This window comes from Peromyscus californicus, unplaced genomic scaffold, assembly GCF_007827085.1.
Source record: "Peromyscus californicus insignis strain IS unplaced genomic scaffold, ASM782708v3 Scaffold_7__1_contigs__length_154581171, whole genome shotgun sequence".
NCBI lineage: Eukaryota > Metazoa > Chordata > Mammalia > Rodentia > Cricetidae > Peromyscus > Peromyscus californicus.
Window position 1 is genome coordinate 111,879,815 of NW_026294595.1, and position 25,446 is coordinate 111,905,260.

Below are 25,446 nucleotides of genomic sequence, written 5' to 3' on the forward strand. Positions count from 1 at the left end.
CAGAATGGCCTTGAATTCACTGTATAGCCTAGGATAGCATTCAGTTGCACATCTTCCTTGCTCCTAAGGGCTGAGGTTACAGATGTGTGCCAACATGATCAAGAACATTGAGTTTTCTTTTTAACAGAGTTGAAAAAAATTTATTGTGTGGTTATTTCTTTTTTTAAAAAAAAGTAGCATATAAAATAACAGGTTTCCTCCTGGCATTTCCACACATGCTTTGTCTTGGTTGGTCCTCTCTCTGCTCCTCTCCTCACCCTCAACCCCCAATTCACACTGCTCCTATTCCACATTTTTTTTTTTTTTTTTTTTTTTTTTTGTCCTGTGAGTTCTATTACCCTGTCTCTCTTCCTGGCACCTTTCCCCCTCATGATCCTTTTTCTGTACTCATAGTCACTCCCACAGAAACATACAAATGTAAAAAGTAGAAGCTAAGATCCATGTATCTTTCATGTTGGGGCTTTAGAATAGAGTCAGAAAGACAAATTACACAGAAAGACAAATTACACATAGATATGCGTGCCCTGTGCCTGGAGGTTTTTTTTAGGTTAGAATAAATGATTAAATCAGAGCTGAATGCTACCTATCACAGCATTTGAAACCAGCCAACTTTCCTTAGGCTCTGCCAAAGACACCAAACTGCAGGCTTCCCTGGTGTGAAGAATTAATACAGAGACACCAAACTGGCAGCACCAGGTTGTGCTGCACATCACAAAATTTTATCTGGACTATCCACTGTATTTTAAGTTTGAATTTCTTTCCAGTTTAAAGTATGAATAGTTTTTATATAAAAGTTCAGATTAGTGGTTTTTCTGATACTCAAGTCTTAGGTTTCTAATGGCAGCTGGTAGCTGGAGTTGAATAGCCTGTGTCACCTTTAAACAAGAGGTTGGTGTTCTTTGGCTTTCTCAGCAGATTTCAACCCTTTTTCTAGTGCCTGTTTTGCCTTGTAGGCATGTAGTTTATCACCTAGATTTGGGTGCTAAGGAAGGATGCAGTTGCATGTATATAGGTACAGCATCCTCTCACCTAGTGTTTCAGATTGTTTTTGTTTTCTGGTTTGTTTTATATATCCTTACCAGCCGTCAGGAAGTGGGCAAGATGCTTGTCAGGGTTCTGTCTTGTACTGTGATTTTATAGTCCTGTTGGGAGGTTCGGGAACCTTTCTCTTTCTTTATACGTGGCGCTAGAATGTCAAAAGTTGGAATAGACTTTCTGCAAAACAGGAAGGCCCCAGAGGGGTGCTATTCCTGAGGGGTGTGCTCGAACAGCTAGCAGTTCAAGTAACCAGCCACCTCATTCAGAAGGTTTATCAAAAATCTGTTTCTTTTATTAAACAAAGCAGAAAATGCATATGAAGAAAAGATCTAGGGTAATAATCTCTTAGTTTGTCTATCCTAGCACTTGGGAGGCAGAGGCAGGCAGATCTCTGAGTTCAAAGCCAGTGTGATCTACAGAGCGAGTTCCAGGACAGCTAGGGCTACACAGAGAAATCCTGTCTGGAAAAAAACAAAAAGTGAAAAAGGAAAGAATGAGATTTTGACTAGTCTAAAAAAGCTTTCCATTCCATGTTAGCAATTGCTGGTGGGCCAGCAAGGCCAGCAGGGTGGGAGGTAGCGAATCTGATTTTTAAACAGGAAGTCTGGCCTCAATTATTTCCTTCAACTTAAGGTTTTTTTGTTTGCTTGTTTGTTTGCATGAAACTAACCTACTTGCTCCATTTATTTTGGCATCAAATAGATGTAACTTTCAGTACAAAGTTTAGAGTTATCATTGTTTAAGGATGTGAAATGTTTTCTCAAGGAAACTTTTTCGAAGTCTCTAAATGTCTTGGTTAATAGATAAATTTTCAGCCTAGAACCAAATATTCCACCTGTCAATCTAAATTGTTTCTCAGTTGCCATCTTGGTCTAGGATCCTGTATACATATTCTTAAGTTTATGACAGAACTCTTGAGTCTTAGTTCCCACGAAATCCCTGTCTCCAGCCATAGTATAGGTAATATGCAAGCCCATGACAAGCTTCACATGGCCCCATGCCTCACAGTTCCTTGTTATGTTTCAATGGACAGTATCAAGCTTGTAATTTCTTTACCTTTTCTATCTTAGTCCTTCTTATGAGGATATGTGTGACTTTCTGAATAGATGTGGTTTAGGAAGTGATGAGTTGTACACTTGCTTTTCTAAATGAACTAGGTATAACACAAATACTCTCTAATTTCTCTGTGTTTCTGATCTAGTCCACAAGATACTGTCAGTGCTTGCTCAGCATCAGCATTGTTCTTCTTGTTCTCTTACTCAGTCACAACCAAGTTATCAAATGGACAGCAGGCTCTTCCTTCTGGCTTCAGACCAGAAACCTTCCCGTGTGTGTGCTGGCACACAGTTTCCTCTGTAACAGCACACAGCAGTCTCTCCTAATACCAAGGAGACCACACTCCACCCTTCAGTGAGCCTACCTTTGTCAAAATGCTAGTTATCTACAATTGTACCATTGATTTCTTTGACATCATTTTAGTAGAACTAAACTGTCTAGTCTTTGAACTGCAATTATAGCTCTGGTTTGTACACACAGAATCCTTAGACAGTTAGAGAACTCAGAAGTTTTATTTTTCTGGCATTCTAAAAGACCATGCAAACTAGAAAAAAATGCAGCTGAGATTTTTTTTCTTGTAAGCTCAAATCTAGAATTGGGGTATTCTCTTAAGATGACTTAGCAGGGGCTGAAGTAACCTGCCACCAAGCCTGATGACCAACTCCCACACGTTTTTTCCTGACTTCCACAAGCTCACAGTGAGCAGGCCCACCGACACCAAAAATAAATAGTACATGTAATTTTAAAAATGGTTCACAAGGATAGATCAATCAGTTTTTAAGTTTGTAGTAATAAAAGTGAGAGTGGGGAGGAATATTACTTAAGATTAAAGGAAGTATCAGAGAATATATCTGTTAAAGTGCATGATCTTTGGTTGGATCCCAATTTGGAGGAAAATAGGTGGTCTATATTTTTGGACAGTTGGAGAAAATTGAATTTAGGCTAGCTGTCTGAGCTGTCTGCTCAACTACAATATTGTAGGTTTTGTGTTCATTATCTGAAATTTGTGGGACTAGATGTGTTAACAGGTTTCCAGAGTTTTTTGGATTTGAGAGTTTTTATATAGACTTCATTGTGTAAATATTCCTCGTTTAAAAATTAGCACTCTGCAGTGCTCCAAAATGTGCAACTTTCTGATTGTCATGTCAGTGATCAAAGATTTTCAGATTTTGAGGCAGTTTGAATTTTCAGGTTCAGGGTACTCAATCTATAATATGTAGGTAATAAAGCAGATGCTCCTCATTGCTTAGAGCCCATAGTCACATATTAGGAAAGCAAGTCTTCATGATGTCTAACTTATTTTGACATGGTTTAGAAAATATGTATGTGAAATATGATAAAAGATGAGTCATTATGCATTACTGAGTCTAGATGGTGGAGTTGGGGGACTTTTTGGCACTCGTTTTGATTTTCTGGATACTTGAAGTTTTTATAGTCATCTGATCAAATGAAGTTCTTTCAGTGAGAGATGTTTGAAGGATTCGTATCTTCCTGAACTTGCCTTGTGCTTTGGGAGGAGGCTTTGCTTGAAGAGAACATGTAGTAGATGGGTAGAGCCCATAAGGAACCAGCCATACCATCTCATCAACTCAGCAGGGCACACAGAGACATTATTCCCAGCTTCCCCCATATATGGTCCCAGAACAGTTTGAAGGTGGAACTTCTGTGTTACACACTGTTCTACCAACTTCTCTTGGCAACTGCAGGGATTCTCAAGTCATTTTGGCTGTGAGTCCACTGAAAAGCTAATGAGGCTGAATAGGTTCATATTAATTCAAGAGACTGTTTTCTCTCAGTGACTATGGCACTATGAACTATAATAACTATAATGATAAATATAATAGTAAGTGGCCATTCTTTTAAAATGATTGTTTTAGTTACTGTTCTATTGCTGTGAAGCCCATGTCAGGCCCAGGCTCAGTCTTGCTCAGTGTCTGTCTGTCTCTACGCCCCCCCACCCCCCACATACACTCACTCCTGTGAATCAGGATGTAGGTCTCAACTACTTCTCTAGCACCAGGCCTTCCTGCATGTTGCCATGTTCTCTGCTGTGATGATAATGGCCTAAACCTATGAAACTGTAAGTGAGACCACAATTAAATGCTTTCTCTTATAAGAGTTGCCTTGGTCATGGTGTCTCTTCACAGCAATAGAACAGTCACTAAGACAGAAATTGTTAACAGGGAGTGGCATATTGTTGTTGCAGGCCTACCCGTGCTGTTGGTTGGAAGAATATGGAAGATTTTGGGACATTGGATTAGAAAAGCAGTCAAATGTTTTTTAAGTGGGGCTGAATGGGCCATGTTTGTAGGAGTATGAAGACAGTGCTGAAGGCAACTTGAACTGCGGAGCCCCAGCTCAAGAACTTTCAGAGAGCAAGGTTACTAGCAAGTGGCTTAGAGACCATTCTTGTGAACCATCTCTTCATCCTTGAGTCTCCTTATTTCTAATAAAGATGTAATGGAACAGTTTAAGACAAAGTATCCTTGTTTCTCAAGAATCTGTATACCTTTTTGAACAACCAGTGAAGCCCAGTAGAAAGTTTGTAGTAACTGGTCCTCATTTGAGCCTTTAGTGGGGAGTTGGATGCTATTTGTAGGATAGAGAAGTACATCAGTTCTTTATCAAGAATGAAATGCAAGAAGTAGAAGATTGAAGTCCTTGGGAGCTGCCTAGAGGTAGAGAAAAATGTACTTTCTAGTATTGGGCAATCATATGGCATTAATTAACTGAGAAATATAAATTATATCTAGGAATGGACATAGCTAGGGACTTGTGATGGAAAAAGACTTCCATTACAAAGGCATCCCCTTCCCTCAAGTTTCTGGTTCTTCCAAAATCTAAAGACAATGATCCCTAGTAGAAGAAGGTCACAATAGTCAGTGAGAAGACAGACTACCACAGTGTGATTTGCTGGTGCCTAATGATCTTAGAGGATAATTGCCAGATGGTTTTGAAGTAGAACACAGTTTCTACTTATGTATCTTCTCCAGTCTCCGGACAAGGCTTTTTAATCTATATGTTTTGTTCTTTGGCAGTTTTGTTCATTTGTACAGTGAATTTCAGTCATTTCACCACCCTCCCATCACCATCTGTCTTCCCCAACTCCTTTTGCAGCTGAAATCCTTCCCAGCAAGTCCCCCTCCTACTTCAATTTCTTCTCTGTGTGTTACCCACTGAGCTTGTTAGAGTTGCTTTCATGAGCATGGGTAGAAAGTTATTTTCTGGAGCATAGGACAACCTACCAGTGGCTACACCACAGAAGAAGGTGACAGCTCTTTCCTGTGGTATTTTACTTGTACTGAAATGTGATTTTAATTGTATGTTAATAAATAAAGTTGTCTGGGGGTCAGAGCTATTAGAGCCATAGCAAGTGCGAGGCGGTGGCGCACGCCTTTAAGGACATGGAGGGCAGTACATTCAGGCCGTGATGAGGCAGTCACATGTTTCGGTTTACAACCAATGAGAAGGCAGAACAGCTAGAGTATAGAAAGTCATACACACAGGAAGAGGACCCTTTTTTCGGAGAGCTCTCTTGGCTGAAGAGGATCCCTGAATCAGGAAGGGTGAGGCTCTTAGCTCTGACCTCTTGGCTTTCTTCTCTGAATCGGCTCTGTGTTTCTTATTTGATAAGACGGTTGGTTACATCTACACTTTCCCCAACACTACTAAGTGTTTGTAATTTTTCAGGAAGGAGTGGGGCCTCATGTGCTCTTCCCCATTTCATGATAAAATGATGATTGGCTCAATCTTGTACAGGTAACTGCAGATCTAGTGAGTGTTTCTGAGTGTCATAGCCATGTCATGACCAGATGCCTTTTTGCAAAGCACTTTCCCTTCCTCTGTCTCTTCCAGTCTTTCCTTCCTCTCTTCCATAATTCTAAACTTTGGAAAGGGTGATATCAATGACCCATTTAGAGCCAAGCACTCTACCATCCTCTCTTCTTGGTAATTCTACCAGTTATGAGTCTCTGTATGAATCACAGCCTGCTGTAATGAGAAACTTCTCTGACAAAGACTGAGAACCTAACTTGATTTTCTGCATTTAGAACCGAAGTGTAGGAAGCTGGGAGATGGTGCTGAGTAAGGAAGAAAGAGACCCCCCTGGATTCTTTGTCATATAATGTTGAAGCCTTGGTTTAACCCTGAGTAAGTTTAAAACCTCAGTGGCCAGTTAAACTCTGTAAACTCAATTTCATTAAGAACAAAGATAGCAGTGTAGTAGTTTATCCCTCCACATTATCTATGGAAATGCAATACATCTCCAAAGCATTTCAGCTCAGTATGTTCAGTGGCAGTAATTTTCTGTGTTTATATATCAAGTTTAGTTTGCCTTAAGAACTGTCACAAGTACCTTTTGTGTTTAATCTCTCTTTAAACAATAAAGTTTCATATAACCAGTGGAATTAGGTTAAACAGGTGCAAATCTCCCTCCCTCTCTCTCTCTCTTTTTAACATGTTAAACTTAATGTTTCATTTAAAGGACTATTAGGCTGCAATTCCCAAGACTACTAATAATACAAGCCACTTTAGGAGTAATTCCTGGACATAATTCTCTCTCAGGAGACACAGGTGCATGGGGCCAGGTTCTGTCCTAGTGATTTTGGTAACAAACCACTTGGCATATGCCTTGTATTATTTTCTGTAGAAGGAGGCATTATATTGGAGCTTTATTGTTTGGCGTGAGTTTCTTTATCAGAGTTGGTGCTATCCTCCAGGTAACAGGCTTCATGAACACAGAGCAGTGGCTTTCAGGATCACCTTTACATTTGGCTCCTTCCTGGTTATAACTTTCTGTTGCTCAGATTTTTATCAGGAAGAATTTGAAATTTTGAACATGCCATCAGCATCTTAATTCCTTAGACCTGCAGACTAGCAAAGGCTAATTTTCTTCCTTGTTTAGTCCTTTGTAGACTCATAAATAATTATGTGAAAATTTACTTCTAAATTTTGATGTGTTCTTGAGTTCCAAATTGCTGCTGATTCCTCTCCTATAACCACTCCTCCACTGACAGTAAAGCAAATAAACAGATACGGAGGTAACATCTATCTTCTCAGTGACCTAAAGAATGAAACACTTGTTTAAAGCACTCAGAGAAATGCCAACCTTGTACATATTTTAACAACTTAGCAGAAGCAAGCAATATGACTGAAATACAATCTGATTTTTACTGTGTCGGGAAAATATATGTGATTGCTGTAAATCTGGAGATTATCCTTTCGTGGATGTCGCTGTCATTTCACAATCTGCATGACTGAAGTAATTGTGCTGTCAAAGCCATTGCATGTTTAGACAGAACATCAAGTCTGTGCTTTCCTGTGTCCTGAGCCTGCTTGTAGGGTGGTAGGATGGGCAGTAAATCTAGAAGAGGAAACTTCTTTGGTTGTGTTTTAACTATACACATGGTTTCAGAAAACCTTTGTCATGAAGTTAAAGATAGAAGGTTCTTGATTTCCCTGCGGAGGTTTTAATGGTTCTCAGTCTCTCTGTCTTGAAGGCTTAGCAGCTTTCTGGGTTGTCTCAGTGCCGGGAAACTCTCACCCTCTCTCAGGACTGTGAAGCACTGTTACTTGACCTTTTCAGGAAAAGTCAACCCAGTGTTTTATGACCCAAGGGAAACTGGAGGAAGGGACCAAAGAAAGGAGGGGAAAGGCAGGCAAGTGCTCAGAACTCGGATGAATCCATGGCAATGGCTTCACTTCACAGATTAGATTCTCTGTTTGGAGCAGAGTTTATGCAGTAGCTATAGCTTGCACACTTTCAAAGGAAATAGAATATTTCACAATGTATCATCATTTCAAAACATTCTACTCTTGATGGATCTCCACTTTGGCTCTAGTTTGAGACCATTTTGAAGAATGTTATAATAGAAATACACGTATTTGTGGAAGTTCAGCATTAGGTGTTAAGTACTCCTTCAAAATGGTTGTACCCATTTGTACTTCTATCAACAACAAATGAGATTGCCAGTTGTCTCATGTATTTGCAGTCTTTTTTTCTGTCTGTTCTGGTGAGTTGGAAGTTCAGCAGGATGCACATTGTTGATGTTTTGTTTTGAACTCATGCAGTATTTCTTATGTCTCATCCTTTACAAAGATGTGACTACACTTGAACTAAGGAGTAACTTATTTACAAAGTATACTCATTTTGAGTAAAAATTAAACTATTCTTTTAATGATAAGTAGTGGACATTAGCAGGTGGCTGAGATCTATCTATGCATCAGTTTAGACTTAATTTATCATTCATCTGAAATCATTCATTTTCAGACATGTTAGACCTCCTCATTTGTTCCATTTTACAGATGAAGTGACTGAGCCACTTCACAGACTTAGGACCATGCCAGGTGTTTTGGCCTGGCCTCTTAGCAGACCCAGCATGATAAGTTCTCCCCACTCATGTGAGGCCTCTGTTACTTCTTTTATTCTTTTATTTGTTAATTATTGAGTGCATATTGTGTGACGTGCATTGGGCAGGGTCTCTGGAATTCAGACAGATTTATAATCTAATTTCTAATCTTATGTCACTTTCATATTACAGGTTTTGGCTTTCAGATCACAGCCTATTTCCTCAAGAGAGGGATACACCTTCGCTGTATTCAGAGCTCACAGAATACAGGTAAGAATCCGATTTCTTGGATTAGACATTTACATAATCAATTTGTCCAAAAGAGGATTGAAAATGAGAGAATAAATATTCCTATTTGCTCTGTGTCTACTTCATTTAGTATTTCAGAGCACATGTGATGCCTCATGTTCCATTCATACTGCTTACTGACCATGGAAACAGAGAACTGGACCACAGTGCACTTTACTTTCTTGGTGCATCACAACATTTTCATTGGGTTTCAAAAGTGACTCAATGAACGTGTGAAGTTTGAATCATTTTGTCAGGGTACGTGCACCCCATAGCCCTTGGAAAGGGGCAACTGAGTTTCAAGAAAGTGCTTTCCCAGCCCAGAGCCAGCAAACCTTCTTTAAGTAGTTAATGAGGCCAGCTCCCAACCCTCACTTCTGCAAGTCATGGTACAGAAAATGATATCATGTCCAATCAACCACGATGAAGTTAGGAGATAATGGCCATTCCTTCTGTGTAGATATGAACATTAGAAAGTTTAGTTTAACTATTTTGGACAGTGTCCTTATGAATATAAGAGGTTTGCTCATGGAATATTCATGATTGTCTGTACTTTCTTGACTCTTGAATGTTGCTCAAATATATTACCCTCTTTTTAAAAAAAAAGATTATTTTTATTTTCTGTGTATGAGGTCTGCCTGCATGCACATATATGTGTGTCCAATATGTGTGCTAAGAGTCCTCGGAGGCTAGATATGGGTATTGGATCCCTGGAATTGGAGTTACAGATGATTATGAGCCACCATGATGGGTGCGAAGACTCAAGCCCTGGTCTTCTAGTCAGCAGCCAGTGCTCTTAACCACAGAGCCATCTCTCCAGCTCCTGTATTAGCCTCTTAATGGAGTCATCTACTTTGTTTACCTTATTAAAAAAATTAACCTTTTATCTCTTACAATGCAATCTAGCTATATATTCTGATAGGGACTGATGTTTAAATCTTTATTTAAGTATTAAAATAACACAAATCAATTATTACATAATCAAGTAAAGTGATACAAAAGAAACTTCTGAATTGATTTGATTATTATAATCTATTCATATCTTATTCAAAAGTATTCATAATCTATCACTCTTATTTTTGAGACAAAAAATAGAAATACAAAATAGATGGAGTGATAATTTTAAATTTTAATTCTAATCTCCTAAATAACATTGTACTTTAAGTATCTGACTTATTTATAGGGGAGAGAAAGGACAAATAATGAATTCTATGGCTTGTTTTCCATCCATAAAGTGTAACAGAGGCTCGTTACCACTTAATCTCAATCCCAATAATTTATTTCAAGAATTAATACATAAGTATTAACTGTTTCCATAATTTTGTTCTTAGAACTTTCTAGAAACCATCTGATATTCTCCTTCAGATATAACTTCTGTGTGGGGCTGAAATTTAGACACACCCGTGACCCCACCTGCAACAAAGCCTTCCTATGGGAGGCCCCGTTGGCTGATACCATAACAGCAGATTGGGCTGAAGTCATGGAGGGTTTGAATGCTTGGCACAACCTTGTTAGGTAGCGGGAGCCAGGTGAGGCAGGACAGATGGAGCTTTTGCTTAGAACATCTGACCTGTTGTGATATATATATGGTTTAGAACAGTAGTCACCAAAGAAATAGCAATGGCCCAGGGTCTCAGGAGAGAACCACTCCAGGAACATCAACTCTTTAGGTGTTTTGGTACACTCTGACCTAGCCAAGTGGTATAAGATGTTACCTGTGTTCATGTTGTGTGTTTATGCAATTAACACCTTTGTAATTAACTAACAGTTGAACCAAATGGAAGTGTATTACTATCTCATTCAGTACCTCACATGCAGAATATTGAAAGAGTTCACTTACCTGATTCAAAGCTTAAACTAATTCATAACTCTGTCTTAAAAATATAGTCACATCTGAAAAGGAATCCTTCTGTTTTAGAGAAATGGCTGTTTTTGTAGCAATATATATATATATATATATATATATATATATATATATATATTATGTTGCAAAAAAGATTTGAACAGTGCAGCAAGTACTAAGAGATGAAGAATCCTACCCATTCAGTCTAGACAGGTTCTGTTCATATCTGTTACACATCACTCCAGACATGGTCCCACAGCTGGATGGTGTTTGGTGAGTGTATAGATGGCTAGATAAGTCAGGTGAAAGAAGAGATGATACAGACATCATTACCAATCACTGACCGAAGGGGCCCTGTTCTGTGCCCTTCAGCCTTTCCCATTGGAAGTAAGTGACTTTGCCATCAGAATCTATAGAAGTGCATTGCTGTGACTGAGTCCTAATACCGTCTCTACTGTTGCATACTATTTTTTTTTTTGCTTTGTTTTTTCTTGTTGTTTTTTCTTTGTTTTTGTTTTTGTTTTGAGACAAGGTTTCTCCGTGTAACATTTCTAACTGTCCTGGAACTCACTTGGTAGACCAGGCTACTGTTGCATGCTTAACCATTCCTTTAATAGACTAGCCATCAATTCCTAAGAGAAATGATTGTTTTCATATCCTGATTCATCCTGGAAGCTTGCTCTCTAGGGCAGAATTAGCTCCTGTAGTTCTCTTCAAGAGCAACTGAGTAAGACGACTAAAGAAACTACCTAGGAAAAGCATGAAAGATTTGTATCTCATTCTCTTCCTCTTTAAGTCTGTATGCTGATTAGAAAACATTTGATACTTCTTCCCACATAGGAATTCTAAACAGAAAACAGCATACTAATGCAGAGAACAGTTATAATAGCCTGCCTAGAGGTTCAATCTGCTCTAATAGTTCAGTGGCTGAGGTAGATCAGTTTGCAACCTCTTGGCACTTCCTCAAACTCACTCTGCCTAGGTGGTGGAAACCCTGTGGAGAGAAGGGAGAAGAGACCCCAGTCACATATAGGTGCATATTGCCATAACAAAACATTACCAAAGAACCTGGGAACAAGAATTTCTATTTGCATGGTATTGATGCTTTTAGTAACTTGGTCTTCTTTGTTTTGTACAGAACTTCGTATATTTCCTGACAGATTTGTGGTCTGTGTTAGTCAGCTTGCATTCGGTCCTGATACTTGGGCAAGCCAGAATCAAAAGTCGGTATGTATGAAAAACATTCTGTGAGAGAATCTTCTTAGTGCTGATTAACTGTGGTGGTGGTCGTGGTGGTGGTGGTGGTGGTGGTGGTAATGTGAGTGTGGTGCTGGTGTGTATGGTAGTAGTGGTGTGTGTGTGGTGGTGGTAGTTGTGTGTGGGGGGTAGTGTGTGGTAGTATGTGTGGTGGTGGTAATGTGTGTGTGGTGGTAGAGGTGTGTGTGTGGTGGTGGTGGTTTATATAGTGGTGGTTGTATATGTGGTGGTGGTGGTGATGTGTATGTGGTGGTGGTGGTGGTGGTAATATGTGTGTGGTGGTGGTAATGTGTGTGTGTGTGGTGGTAATGTGTGTGTGGTGGTGGTAATGTGTGTGTGGTGGTGGTTGTGTATGTGGTGGTGGTAGTAATGTGTGTGTGGTGCTGTGTATGGTGGTGGTGATAATGTGAGTGTGGTGCTGTCTGTGTGTGGTGGTGGTAATGGTATGTGTGTCGTGTGTGTGGTGGTGGTAATGTGTGTGTGGTGGTGGTAATGTGTGTGTGGTGGTAATGTGTATGTGTGGTGGTAATGTGTGTGTGGTGGTGGTAATGGTATGTGTGTCGTGTGTGTGGTGGTGGTAATATGTGTGTGGTGGTGGTAATGTGAGTGTGGTGGTGGTGTGTGTATGTGTGGTGGTAATGTGTGTGTGGTGGTGATTGTGTATGTGGTGGTGGTAATGTGTGTGTGGTGGTGGTGTGTGTGTGGTAGTGGTAATATGTGTGTGGTGGTGATGTGTGTGGGCGGTTGCCATCTATTATCAGTTGTTCAGTGTGTTTTAAGAGGTTAGAGATGCCTGTTTTGCCTGGTAACACTGATCAGTTAATGAGTTGTTAATTAATGTGTTGGGTTTTTGTTTCTTTCCTCTCTAATACCATGAATATTTAGTTTGATAAGCAGTATCTCATTACTTTCAACTTTAAATGAGGCAACAGCACACCAGGAAAACCTTGATGGTGTTTGTGATGATATGTAAATGAAAAGAAGCAAAAATCTATGCTTCTACTAGAAGTTTCCATTGGGGTCAGTGGCTTCTGCATTGTATTCCGTGGTGAATCACTGACGTTTTTCATGAGAACTAGTGTTTCTCCCCAGTGTATTATTTCATAGCTAATAGGGTTCATTTTCTCTTGCTTTCTTTTCTCATGCTAAGCTTGAGCTCTGTCAGGGCCTCCTTCTGTTTCACTGGAGTTCTCTACTCAGACAAATAAATGTAGAAAACCTACTCAAAATGTAGCTTACAGCTGTGGTTTTTAAGCTTAACATGCGCTCTTCACAGTGTCCTTGTTGTGTATATATGTATCTTGCTGCAGTCTCAGCTCAGTCTATTTAACTTATCCTTAAAAAATAAAAAATAAAAAAATTTAGGTCTATGGCTTGAACCTTCAATGATCAGGAAAAACAATAGAAGACATTAACCCAGCCATAAAGTATGACATGATTATTATGCTTCTAAAATAATTTATGGGATATTAGATTATCCCTGTTGTTTATTATTTTTTAACCCATATGAAATTTGAAATTTGGCCCACATAGCATAAAACCAGCTTCTTATCTCATCTTAAGTAAATACATAAATGTTTCAGAGGCTCTGTGAGACATTAGAGACCCAGAAAAAGCAAAGAGCTGAAAACTCATGCTTACATTTGGTTCCTTTGTTTTGAGCAGAGGATCCTTTTTGAAAAGCCATTGTAACCCTTTTATTTCCTCTTCGTCCATCAACAATGCTCTACGTATATACATGAAATAAGATCAGTGAAGCAAATTTGGCCAAAGGCATTAAAAGTTTGTTTTTGAAATATTTCCAGGACACTGCATTATCTTAGTGAATTAATAAATACTAAAGTAATTGTATTGGCATATATTTTAATAAATATTGCTTAACTGATTTTTCAGAGCAAGGAAGAATTGATCTGTGGTTTAAAAAAATAATTATTAACTCTACCAGAATGTTATTGCTTGCAGATGGGATACAGGAGAAATCAGATCTTCTATCTGATGTGTAATGTTAATACTTAATATCTTAAATTGTTAAGGAGGAATTAAAGCATCTGAATACAAATGAAACACTATCCCCTTGGGGGCTCTAGTATTTATACAGATGTAAGTTTTCTGTAGCTGCTGTTATATAAATCCTTCATTCTGGAGAACTTCCTCATTACTGAAAACTTTCATTGTGAACCAGTCCTTCATTTCATTAACCCAGCTGAACATTTTACATGGGGAGTTCAGTTTCCTCGTCTTTAGTGAGTACACTATCAAAGTTGACCATGTTAGCTCATAAGAAAAAGTCATTTACATCACACAGTTCTTTCGTTATCTTTAGTGGCTCTTTTTAGTTATGCCTCAATTGCCCTTCACATACACGTTCCCAGCAACACAGACAAGAGTCAGGGAAACAGAGTTGGGACACCAAACAGTTCCATTGCCACATACGCTCGAGTCTCAGCTGAACACCTCCCCTTCTCAGGGCCTTCAGCCCACCACTTTCTCAGGTATAGCATCTGTAGAAGCTGTGAAATATCCAGGCATCTCCTGCAAATCCCTCATCAAGCCAAGTCATACAGTCTTCCCACCATTGATATCTGACCTCTTGAGAGTGCACCTGTCTCATTTATTTAGGGATCAATAAACAGTCTTTCCCTCCCTGATGCTTCCTGCCAGAGAGAGAGAGAGAAGAAATTCATTCTCAGGATGTACTGCAAACATCCAAACGTGTCAGTGTCAGGCTCCCCCAACACCCAAGAATTTGGATTTCTTTTCATTTTATATTGAGATTGACAGAAGGGCAGGATCCATCTCATTCTTTCCTGGTAGTCATTCTCAGGGAACTTCTGATTAGGCAAGGCCTGGGAACTTGGCTCCCCATGTAGCTATATTGGCAATAAACTACAGTTATTTTTTTATAATTGTTTATAACTCGCTGTTTTACATCCACAGGATTGATGGGGAATGGTCTTGTTCCTGATAGCAGCCTCAACCTCTCTCTGGTACTGTAGCTCTTAGGGAGTTTTCTTTTAGTTTCCTGTGCTCTCTGGATCATCTGTGTCTCAAGTGAGAATTGGTTAGGAAATCTTGGAGCATCTATTGAAAACTACTTTGCCCTTTGCCTAGGGAATCTTTCAGCCTTCAGACTAGGAAGCCAGCAGTATTTGGCATGCCAGTTCTTCAAGATAGCTGCACCAAAGAACGTGTCCCAGATCAGGCAGCACAAAGAGGCAGAGCAGAGTGAGAGTAGTTCTTGCTGTCCCTTTACCACCATGCCAAAGAAGTCCATTTCCCCTCTGTCAGCTCACTCTGTCCATGTGGGGCAGACAGTAGAGGAAGGTCCCCATGTTGCAATAGCCCTGCACAGTGTTCATGTTTGGGATGTGGAAACTGAGCTGTGTACTTTGGGAAGCAAGGGCATTATTATGAAATGAGTCACTGTATTTTTCTTACTAGAGTTTCTCATAAGAAATCTCAAAACTCGTAGAGCCTCAGATTTGACCTAGTGCTGGATGTGGGGCCAGTCTTTCTGACAGTTTTCCCTTTGCTTGCTCTGTTCACTTTTTCCTTCACAATAAAGAACATCAAGTCAGATTTTACTGTACTTGTTCTATTCCACAGTATTGGCTTTCCTCTTTTTTTTTTTCTTCCCCTTTATCCCAAACTCTACTCAGTCTCCTGTGTAGAGACTGTTCTTTTTCAGTTGTAAAGCCCTAGAGATTTGGAGAAATCTGAAGTTACTTACTAGTTTCTGTGATTTCTTTATTGAAGTTATGTAAATAACCATGGACCTTTGTATATATCTGGGACATTTCAGGGTCACTGCAAAGCTACTGTTTGATTGTGTGTTAGTTACAAGCCACTCCTTGTCTCTGGAGACCACGGTTCCCATCTGCTCTGACCATTACATGGAACAGAATGTTCTGGGTGCTGGCTCTATACCAGGATCTCTACTGGGCTTCAGTGACACAAAAATAGGAAAATACTGTTGCCTTCTAACTGCTTATAGTCTGGGAGATTAACACTACTGCTGAGTATCCTGGCCACCTAAAATCAGTCATACCCTTTCTACCATTCCAAAAGGAAGCCCAGAATTTTAGACCTCCATTCTTTCTTTTAAAGCTGTACTGTGTCAAAGTTTGAGATACTTTTGGAAATTCAAAAGTGATACACAGTGTTAGTGCTGCCTAAAAGCAGATCCATGCATTAAGGTTTTGGGGTTTTCCATCTTGTCCTTTATCTGAGTTGTGGCTGAGCCATGAAAATAGCTGTCATGATTGCACACAACCCCAGCCATCATGGCAGGGTCCTCTCTGTAGCATGGACTATAGAGAAAGATTATGAAGAGGTCCTGACAACCGGCAGCATCTAAACACTTAAGTTGACTACTTCTCTAAGCCAGGCTACTGTTAAAAAGAAAAAAATCTCCTTCTCGTTTATAAATATAAGAATGCAGTGAAAATTACTCTCAAGCAATAAACTGTTGTAGACTGAGTTATATTTAGCATGGGTCTTATGTTCCTCAGCTGTGTGCAGTCCAGCCTCTGCTGGCTGAGCCCTCCTCCATATGAAAGAGAGAGTGTCCAATTATCTCAAAAATCCTTTCTCAGATGGAATTTCGATCAGGAAAAAAAGAAGATGAAAATGCACTAAATGAGAATTTTAGTGTGATTTTCACACAAGATAGATTTTTTTAAAAAAAATGCAACAATAATCTTGCAGAATCCTGTCATGTTTTATTTTAGGAAAGATAAACCAAAGTTTTAAGAAAAGATTTTAGGCCTTATGTTTTTAAAACAAAAGAAATACAATTTTTTTTAAAGAGGAACAGAAGAAATAATACTACTTAAAAATTTGAGTGTACTAACTAACTTCTATGCCCTGATGAGGATAAATAGTCCATCACTTTTCCAAGGTTTGGATGAAGTTTCATAGACTTTAAAAAGCAATTCTTGTCCCTGATTATACTTCTGGTTCATGGTGAATTACATGGAGCTGTCAAGATGTTCCTGCAACACTTGGAAAGGCCCTTATGTTTGGAGGAAAGGCTGTTTACTAGTTCCCGTTTTGTAATATTTTAAACATGGTTCTTCCTTAGCAAGTGGTTACCAAAATCCTGTATGCTCATTGCATCGAAAGACTAAATACAAATCTGCTTAAGGAAATCGAAAATTACCTCTGACTTCCAGCCCAAAGAACCTCTCTTACCAACTGACCTTTGCTTCTTTAGGCTTAATAACTAAGGTCAGTGCATATTCACTTTAGCTAGGACCCTTTTCATTCATAAGTTAGTTCATTTCCACTTTTCTATTGATGCTCTATTGATGATGTCTTTCTATTTATTTATTTATTTTTGTTTTTCGAGACAGGGTTTCTCTGTGTAGCTTTGGAGCCTGTCCTGGAACTCACTTGGTAGACCAGGCTGGCCTCCAACTCACAGAGATCCACCTGCCTCTGCCTCCCGAGTGCTGGAATTAAAGGCGTGTGCCACCACTGCCTGGCTTGATGATGTATTTCTACTTACTATATAAAATATCCTTATCAAGTAAGGAGAGTAATTCTAGGTGAGCTTATCATTTGTCTTTCAATTGTAAGTTATTGATGTGTGGTAGGAGGAGTCTGTCTTTTCCATAATGATTTCTACCATGGAAACTCTTGATGTTGTATTTTCATATAAGTTAAGTATTTTTCTACAATGTATTAGTTTGAGATGTGGAGTCCTTTTTATTCTGTATGTTGACCAACATCATACTAATCACAGTCTTTAGGTTTTAAGGGAAAGCAACATTCTGTTGCTTCCACTGATAAGCTTCTAGGTCTCATAACAGTCACTTATAGGGTCTAGGTTTTCCTGTTGCCCTTAGAACAAAGTGTTCACTGACGTCACTAAGACATTGGTGTTCTCCTATGAAAATAGCTGCTAGCTGCAGAGGACAGGTCCTCACTATAGCATTGTCTTGGTAGAAGGAATGCTTGAACATCCTGACAAAAGACAAGATGTAAGCACTGAGTTGAATGTAGCTCTTAAGTCAGACTGTTGTTGAGTGCTAAAGAATAATTCTTACAGTGCTTGCCCCCTGCAGAGGCTGACTGCCAGTTTCTTCTCCAGGTAGCTGCGGTCGTGGCTCAGGATCAAAACATGGTCAACAGATAGTCAAGGGACAGATTGGGACAGTACCATCTGTAGAACAATTTGCCTTAGCAGCACCCTCCCCACTCCCCTTAAAAGGACTGGCAGGTGGCTGATGTTAATGAAAATGCTAGTGATGGTGGTGAAGGTGGTCTTGGTTGCTTTATTTTTCTAGACTATGACACAGAAAATTAGGAAAAATATTTCTCAAGTAAGAATCATTTTTAAAGATTAAATATTGCATGCTTGTTACAGTAATCTGAGGTCTTATTCCCCTTTCCTAATAATAAAACTCTCCTAAATTTTTAACCAGTAATATTGCAAATGAGATGTGTTGTACTTCATCACCAAAAGGTCACCTGTCCACTACCGAATTAGACTCTAAGACTGATAATTAGCTAGGGTAACAGAAAATGGCATATCTGGCCCTCTAATCCTCTGTGCTTGTTTTGCATAGCAAGGCTTGCTATGTTCAGAGACATGCAGTCTCTCCTCAGTGACCAATTATAATGCAGATTAATTAGGAAAAAAACAATATGGAATAGAACAGAGGGAAAGGTATTGAAGTTAAAATATAAAGACCTGGCCTTGAACACTGTGTTCCCTATCACTTGGTGGAAGACCTCAGACAGAGAGAGCATTTGGCTTTAGAAAATCAGCCCCTGACTTGGTACACAGAGGAAATGTGGCATGTGCTATGCAAGCCTTGCTAAGTTTTCTTAGTAGTCAAGTGAAATAATAAATACTAAAGTGGCTTATAAACTCTAAAGCACTTGTGAATAATAATTGTTATCATCATTATTTCCTTCTTCCCCAGAGAAGAGTTCATACAAATGCCATACTGCTAGATTAGTGAATGATTGTATATCCTTCATGGTATTGAAATGAGAGTAATACTTGGTAATACCCATCCATCGGCACAAAGTATTCTCCCAAGAAGGTTAGACCCTTGTTTTTGTATGTCTCTAATTTTCATCTCAGCTGCATTTGGCAACTACAAAGACTGAAGATGCAAAAGCTAAGTAATAAGCCCCCACGTAGTCAGCTGGTCATGTGGAGCTCTTTTAACCAATTGCAAAGAAGGAAAAAATATAGACTGTCTCTCTAAGTACCTTGCATTTACAGCAGCTATCAGTAGACTCCTGTAGAGCTGAAGCTTTGGGGGAGAAACTCAGTCATTTCTCTAAGGTATTAGGAGTTGGGATAGTAGACTTCTCAGGCCTGAATTTCTAGGAGTCCATGCTCCACAGAACACCCACAGGGACAGTACAGATAAAGTTCATTGTGTGAATGGATTATGTTTGGAAATTTCATTAATAAGCAGATGATTTAGAATGCACCACTCATTTTCCCAAGGAAACATGTCATGATAGAGATGAGGTTCCCAGACAAGTCCATAAAAGCTGTTCCTATCAGGAGATATGAGTCTTGGAAAGAGGGGGCCTGACTGTCTGTGCTCAAGGAAACTAGCAAGAGCTATTTCTTCCATATCCCCAGGCGGAGAGCCAACTCTAGAAAGAAATTTGAAACGAGACAGACATCTGTGATGTCTTCTCTCTGCCTTTTTGCCTTTTCCCCACTAGTATCCTGATCTCTTTAATCCATCTTTTAGCCAGCCATCCTACCTGTGTAGTGTACCCATACCAGCACCCTCTGCTCCCTTTCTGTCCAAGGCCTTGAACTCAGTCATACTACCTATGTAGTATACCCATACCAGCACCCTCTGCTCCCTTTCTGTCCAAGACCTTGAACTCAGCCACTCGAGAAGTCACAGCAGTCTGAACCCTGAGTAAAAGGCCAGCTACTTGCTGCAGTTGCTGGCAAATTTGCAGCCCTAGATACAGTAGAGGAGATACTTTTTAACAAGGATGCTCTGGAGATAGGCCAAGTTTCCCTAAGGTAATTCACAGTGTATTTTAATATTTATCTGATCAAAGTTAGATAAATTTTATACAACTGTAATAGTGGTCAGTAGCTCCTCATGTCAGCCACAGCCCCAAAGCTATGTGTTCTTTAAAATACCATGTCTTGTTATACTTGTCTGTACCCAAGACTCAACAGTAACCTAAGGTTGGTGAGGATTTATTTTTAGGTTCTCAAGGGCAGGTGAATATAAACTGGAAAATCCCCGTGGTGTGTACACTTCCTACAAGATAACTTCCTTGATTTTTCACAGATACCATTTTAGGGCCACATTCTTTGCAGTTACTTACAGGTATTTCCCTAGATTTGTATACAACAGCTTCCTGGTCACAACTTCAAAGGAGAAAAATTATTTTTTTTCTTTCTCGATACAGAATCTCATGTGTCCCAGGCTGGCCTCAGACTCACTCTGTAGCTGAGGATGATGTTGACTTCCCGACTCTGCTGCTTCTGCTACTCAGTGCTGGGGTTACCAGCATGTGCTACCATGCCCAGATTATGTAGTGCTGGGGCTCAAGCCTAGGGCTTCGTAAATGCTTGACAAGCACGTTATCCAAAATGAATTACAGCCTCAGCCCTACAGAAAGAAAACTGTTAAATTATTTTAAAGGAAAAATCAGTAGTATTTGTGACTTACCTGGGTGGCAGCACACTCCACAAGCCTGGTTCTCTCTCCCCTAGAGATCCAGCCTTTCCTGGAAGCAGAAGAATGAAAGGCTTAGGGGAGAAAAAGACTCTACCTTCACTGTGGGAAATGGGCAGATGACTTGACATAAATAGAACCTTTGAAATGGAAAAGAGTATGCTTCTTCACACAGCTTCACTTAGCAGCTGCTGATCCCTGTCCTACCTGCTTTGCCTAAAGTATCATAACACATGTCTACTTCCATTGTCCTTAGAAAAATGACTTCAGTCTTGTGGAATTCATCAGATGCCACCTCCCTTTTCTTTTATTCTATTTTGCTTCTGTTCCTTTGAAGGGATACATGATGCTCCTGGATGTGTCTATCCTTTGTTACAATCCTATTCCATCTGTCTGTCCTTCTTTTAGTTCTTTAGCTTATTGCTGAATAATTTAAGAAAATATTAGAAATGAACTTTGGAAGATGCTTCCTCCTCATTGTTAGGACACGTGCTTGGGATGGCCATGTCACATTGTCATCTGACATGATGCATTCTCGTGTACAAGCTTCACATCAGCTGCCTCTCTATGACTGCCTCAGCTTCCCATACTGTATCACACTTCAGAATCCAGATGTGCCTGAAAACCAGCAGGCAGTGCACTAAAGGAATGTTATATGCTTCAATGCTTTCAGCTTTATGTTTTAATACTGTTACATGTTCCCTAAATAAACGAATATGATATATTACACTTTTACTCTGCTCTTATTGTTTATAGAAGGTGTTGTTGGCAGAGTGCAGGGGCCTGGCACCTACAGTAACTTATTTAGTACAACAGACTTAGAAGAGATTCAGTGAGTTTTGAACCTTTTCATTTTCTACAGACAGGCAGGATAACTCCAAATAGCATAGGGTAGAAAATGAGGTTTTTACTGATATCCCTGACAGCTCCAGACTTTAAGTAGAGCTTGATCAGAAACACGAAGAGGATACTGAAAACTCACTTTCTTGCCACTGTTAGCTCTGCCAGCCTCTGCTGGCTCTGTTCTCTGCCTGTATATGGTGGTTGATCCTGGCATCTCAAGGTCTTTTCTTCCCAGGCAGAAAGAGAACAGACCTCTACCCAAGGCAGCTGTGCTGGCTAGTTGTATATCAACTTGACACAAGCTCGAGTCATTTTGGAAGAGGAAACCTCAATGAGAAAATGCTGCTACCAGATTGGCCTGTGGGAAAGCCTGTGGTGCATTCTCTTATTGATGATCAATATGGGACTATCCATCTTACTGTGGGACAATGCCACCTCTCAGCTAGTGGTCCTGAGGGCTGTAAGGAAACTGGCTGTGGAAACCATGAGGAGCAAGCCAATAAGCAGCATTCCTCCATAGCTTCTTCAGTTCCTGTCCTGACTTGGTGCTGGACTGTGATATAGAAGTGTAAGATACACTAAACCCTTTCCTCCCCAAGTGCTTTGGCCATGATATTTTAGTACAGCAACAGAAACCGTAACTAAGATAACAGCCATGTTGTCGTGTGTGTGTGTGTGTGTGTGACAGATTAAGAAATGGATGCTCAACAAAGATGAGTCAGTTTTCCAAATCTCTCAGCCAGATAATGACTAGAAGGGACTGTGGCCAAGGACTTCTGATTCAGAGTCATCTTGCTATACCTCCATCCCACCATGATAGCAGATGACATGTGGCCACTGTGCAGAGAAGGGAAAGCACTGCCTGGGGCCGCCCTTACTAGCCCTGGGACAAGCCAACACTGAGTGTGAGACCTTGTGCTGCCCTGTCCTTCAGCTTTGTGCTCTCTGCCATTTGAGTTGCTGATAAGCCCTGGACAGATCATCTCAGCAGCTGTGATCATGAGAAATGAGAAACAGTGACTTTTTAAGTGTGCCTCAGATGTAGACACATAATACTTGGTGAATTCCCTCCTTTAAAAATATAGTTGGACTGTCATTTTAACTTGGGGTGCACAAAGCAAACTCTACATTATAATGAGAAAATGGGTTCAGCTCTCAAAAGACGATGGTGATAGTGGTGACAAAAATATATTACTACATTAATAACTGCCTTGGGGGGCGGAAATCATACAGTCCTCATGTGACATATTTTACAATCTTACAAACAGCAGTTTGGTGACTGAGCCCTTGTACAGTCATGGCTGTGAGAGATACCAAGAGTACCATTTAACAAGGAGTAAACTGTGTGTCCATCCTGCACAGGAGTGCTCAGTGGCTTGACCTGGCCCCCCAAACCTCTCCCCCATTCCAACCTCAACTAATATTGAAGTCCTAGTGTCTCTAGGTAAATGCTAGAGAACTGGCTCTAAGACTTTTCCAGAAGAAATTCCATCTGTCATGTAGTTATTGGCATTACCACCTTGTGCTATATGTTCATGTTGAATTAGTTCCTGACCAACAGCATTGGGGCTGTAGTAACGTCATATAACCTGCCTCACTAAGCTATGTTGGGAGTAACAGTGAAGTGTGCCTCCATTTCTCTGCTTTTCCTTAATGAAAAATTCTTCCAAAGTATTGTTTAGGCCTATACTGGCCAACATGGTTTCCATTGACTACATTCTGCCTGTAAGCATTTGAAAGGCAAGTCAGAAATTATACACTCTGTATAAAGTACATACTGGCTGCCATGGACTCAGGGCATAAAATGGCTCAATATTTTTATATTGATTACATGTTGTTATGACACTTTATAGATATTGTTAAGTAGTACATATTGAAATTCAATTTCACCAGTTTCCTTTTACTTCTTTAGTAGACTATAGGAAATTTCAAGTTACTTGTTCAGCTCACATTATATTTGTACTTGAGAGTTCTGGTGTCTATTATTGTCTTGACTTCCCTCCACCTATGGTAGTGCTTAAGTCTCAGTACTTTACCCCAAAACATCTACTTACTGTTCTAGGGATCCTTTGATTTTTTTTTTTTTTTTTTTTTTTTTTGCTTGTGCTCTAAGGGCAGCATTCCATGTTTATCACTTTCATTATGTTTCATTTCTCTTCTTTTCTTGCCTCTGGGGACACCTTTGTTCTCCTTCCTTAACAGTTCCTTTGTCTCCTTTTCTGCATCTTCAGTATCTTTTCTTGTCCAGACTTGTTCCTCTGTAGCTCTCATCTGAGTGGCTTTGGACACCATATGCAAAGACTTTTCCCGTTTTGCATTGGTAGCTAAAGAACAGAAATGGATTGCTGTGTATTGAAAGCTGAGCCATCCACAAACAAGGACCCATGGCTTCACTGTCTGAGGAAGGTCTGATCTCTGCTGTCGAGTTGGTACTTTGCTGCTATGTCATCAGAAGGAAATGGGGAATAGGTCTTCATGTGATGAAAGACAGAAGGGCAAGCAAGAACTTCCTCTGTCAAGCGTTATAAGAGAACCTGATGCCACTCATGAGAACAAAACCCTCATGACTTAATCACTTCTTCAAAGCTCTACCGCTTACTACTTTCACACTGGCAATAGCTGAATGTTGTGGGGGGAGGGGCATAAACCATGTCATATATTTGTTTCCCCTGTTGATAGAAGCTCCGTGAAACAAGGTCTTTTTCTGTTGGTCTACATCTTTTCACTAAGCGCGCCAAGCTAAGCTTGCCAAAGTTCAGTGATACCTGATTGGACCATTCTACTAGATTCTACTCAGTTACCAGTTCCATGTCTTTTAAAAGCAGTTCACCGGGTATAATTCTTCTGGGTATATAAGAATCACTGGGGATTCACTTACGAGTGAGTAATATTAGACACAAAGCAAAGGATAACAAGGCTACAATCCACAACCCCAGAGAAGCTAGGTAAAGAGGACACTAAGAGGGACACCAATGGATCACCCCAGGAAGGGGAAAGGGCTCAGATCTCCTGGGTAAACTAGGAGGGAGGAGCATGAGGGCTCGAGATGGCCAAGGTCAGGGAGAGACAGGGAGGGAGAGCAATGAAAGAGATATCTTGTCAGAGTGTACCATTAAGGGAATGGGAAGAAATCTGCAGCTAGGGAAACCCCAGGAACTCATAAGATTGTCCTCAGCTAAGACTCATAGCAGTGGTGTAGAGGGTGCTTGAACTAGCCTTCACCTGAACTCAGATTGGTGTCTACCCTAATTGTCATCATAGACCCTATATCCAGTGACTGATGGAAGCAGATGCAGAGACCCACAGCCAAGTACTTGGCCAAGATCCTGGAGTTCAGTTGAAGAGAGGGATGAAGGATTATAGGAGCAAGGGGGGGCGGGGGCGGTCAGGATCATGATAGAAAAAACCATAGAGATAGCTGACCCAAGCTAGTGGGAGCTCACGGACTCTGGACTGACAGCTGGGGAGCCTGTGTGGGACCGCACTAGGCCCTCTGAATGTGGGTGAAAGTTGTGTGGCTTGATGTGTTTGTGGGTCCCTGGCAATGGGACCAGGACTTATCTCAGGTACACAAACTGGCTTTTTAGAGCCCATGCCCTATGGTGTGATACCTTACTCAGCCTTGATACAGGATGGAGCGGCTAGGTCCGTCCCCAACATGGTATGCCAGCCTGTGTTGACTACCAAGGGAGGCTTTACCCTCTATGAGGAGTGGATGGGGGTGGGATGGGAGTAGGTGGAGCAGAGCAGGAGAAGGGGAGGGAGGGGGAATAGGGATTGGTATGTAAAAGGAAAGAAAAAAATTAATAAAAAAAATAAATGCATGCCCCTGTAAAAGTTCAACTAATAAATTATCCTAAGTCAGAGATTACCAACAAAAATAAAATGGAGCAATTATAACAATGTACTGTAATAAAATTACCGGAATCATTTAAAAAAAAAAAAGAATTACTGGGGAGCTTGCCTAAAATATACCTGTCCTGACCCTGTATCCCTAGGGATACAAATGCAGTAGATTCTGGGTGGAATCTGTCCCATTTCTTAACAGGCTCCCACGGTGATTTTGCTGGATAATGCAAGCCCACTTTGCAAA

At 40.2% G+C, this 25,446-nt stretch overlaps 1 protein-coding gene across 4 annotated transcripts in view; it reads left to right on the top strand.

The window, feature by feature from the left end:
• The window catches only part of Slx4ip (SLX4 interacting protein), a 175,587-nt gene that overhangs the window by 142,143 nt on the left and 7,998 nt on the right, over positions 1-25,446 (top strand). For all 4 annotated transcript variants that reach the window (XM_052724668.1, XM_052724666.1, XM_052724669.1 and 1 more), the window contains 2 exons: positions 8,634-8,711; positions 11,711-11,799. In XM_052724668.1, the coding sequence (XP_052580628.1) occupies positions 8,634-8,711; positions 11,711-11,799 (167 nt within the window). The remainder of the gene's footprint in view (positions 1-8,633; positions 8,712-11,710; positions 11,800-25,446) is intronic.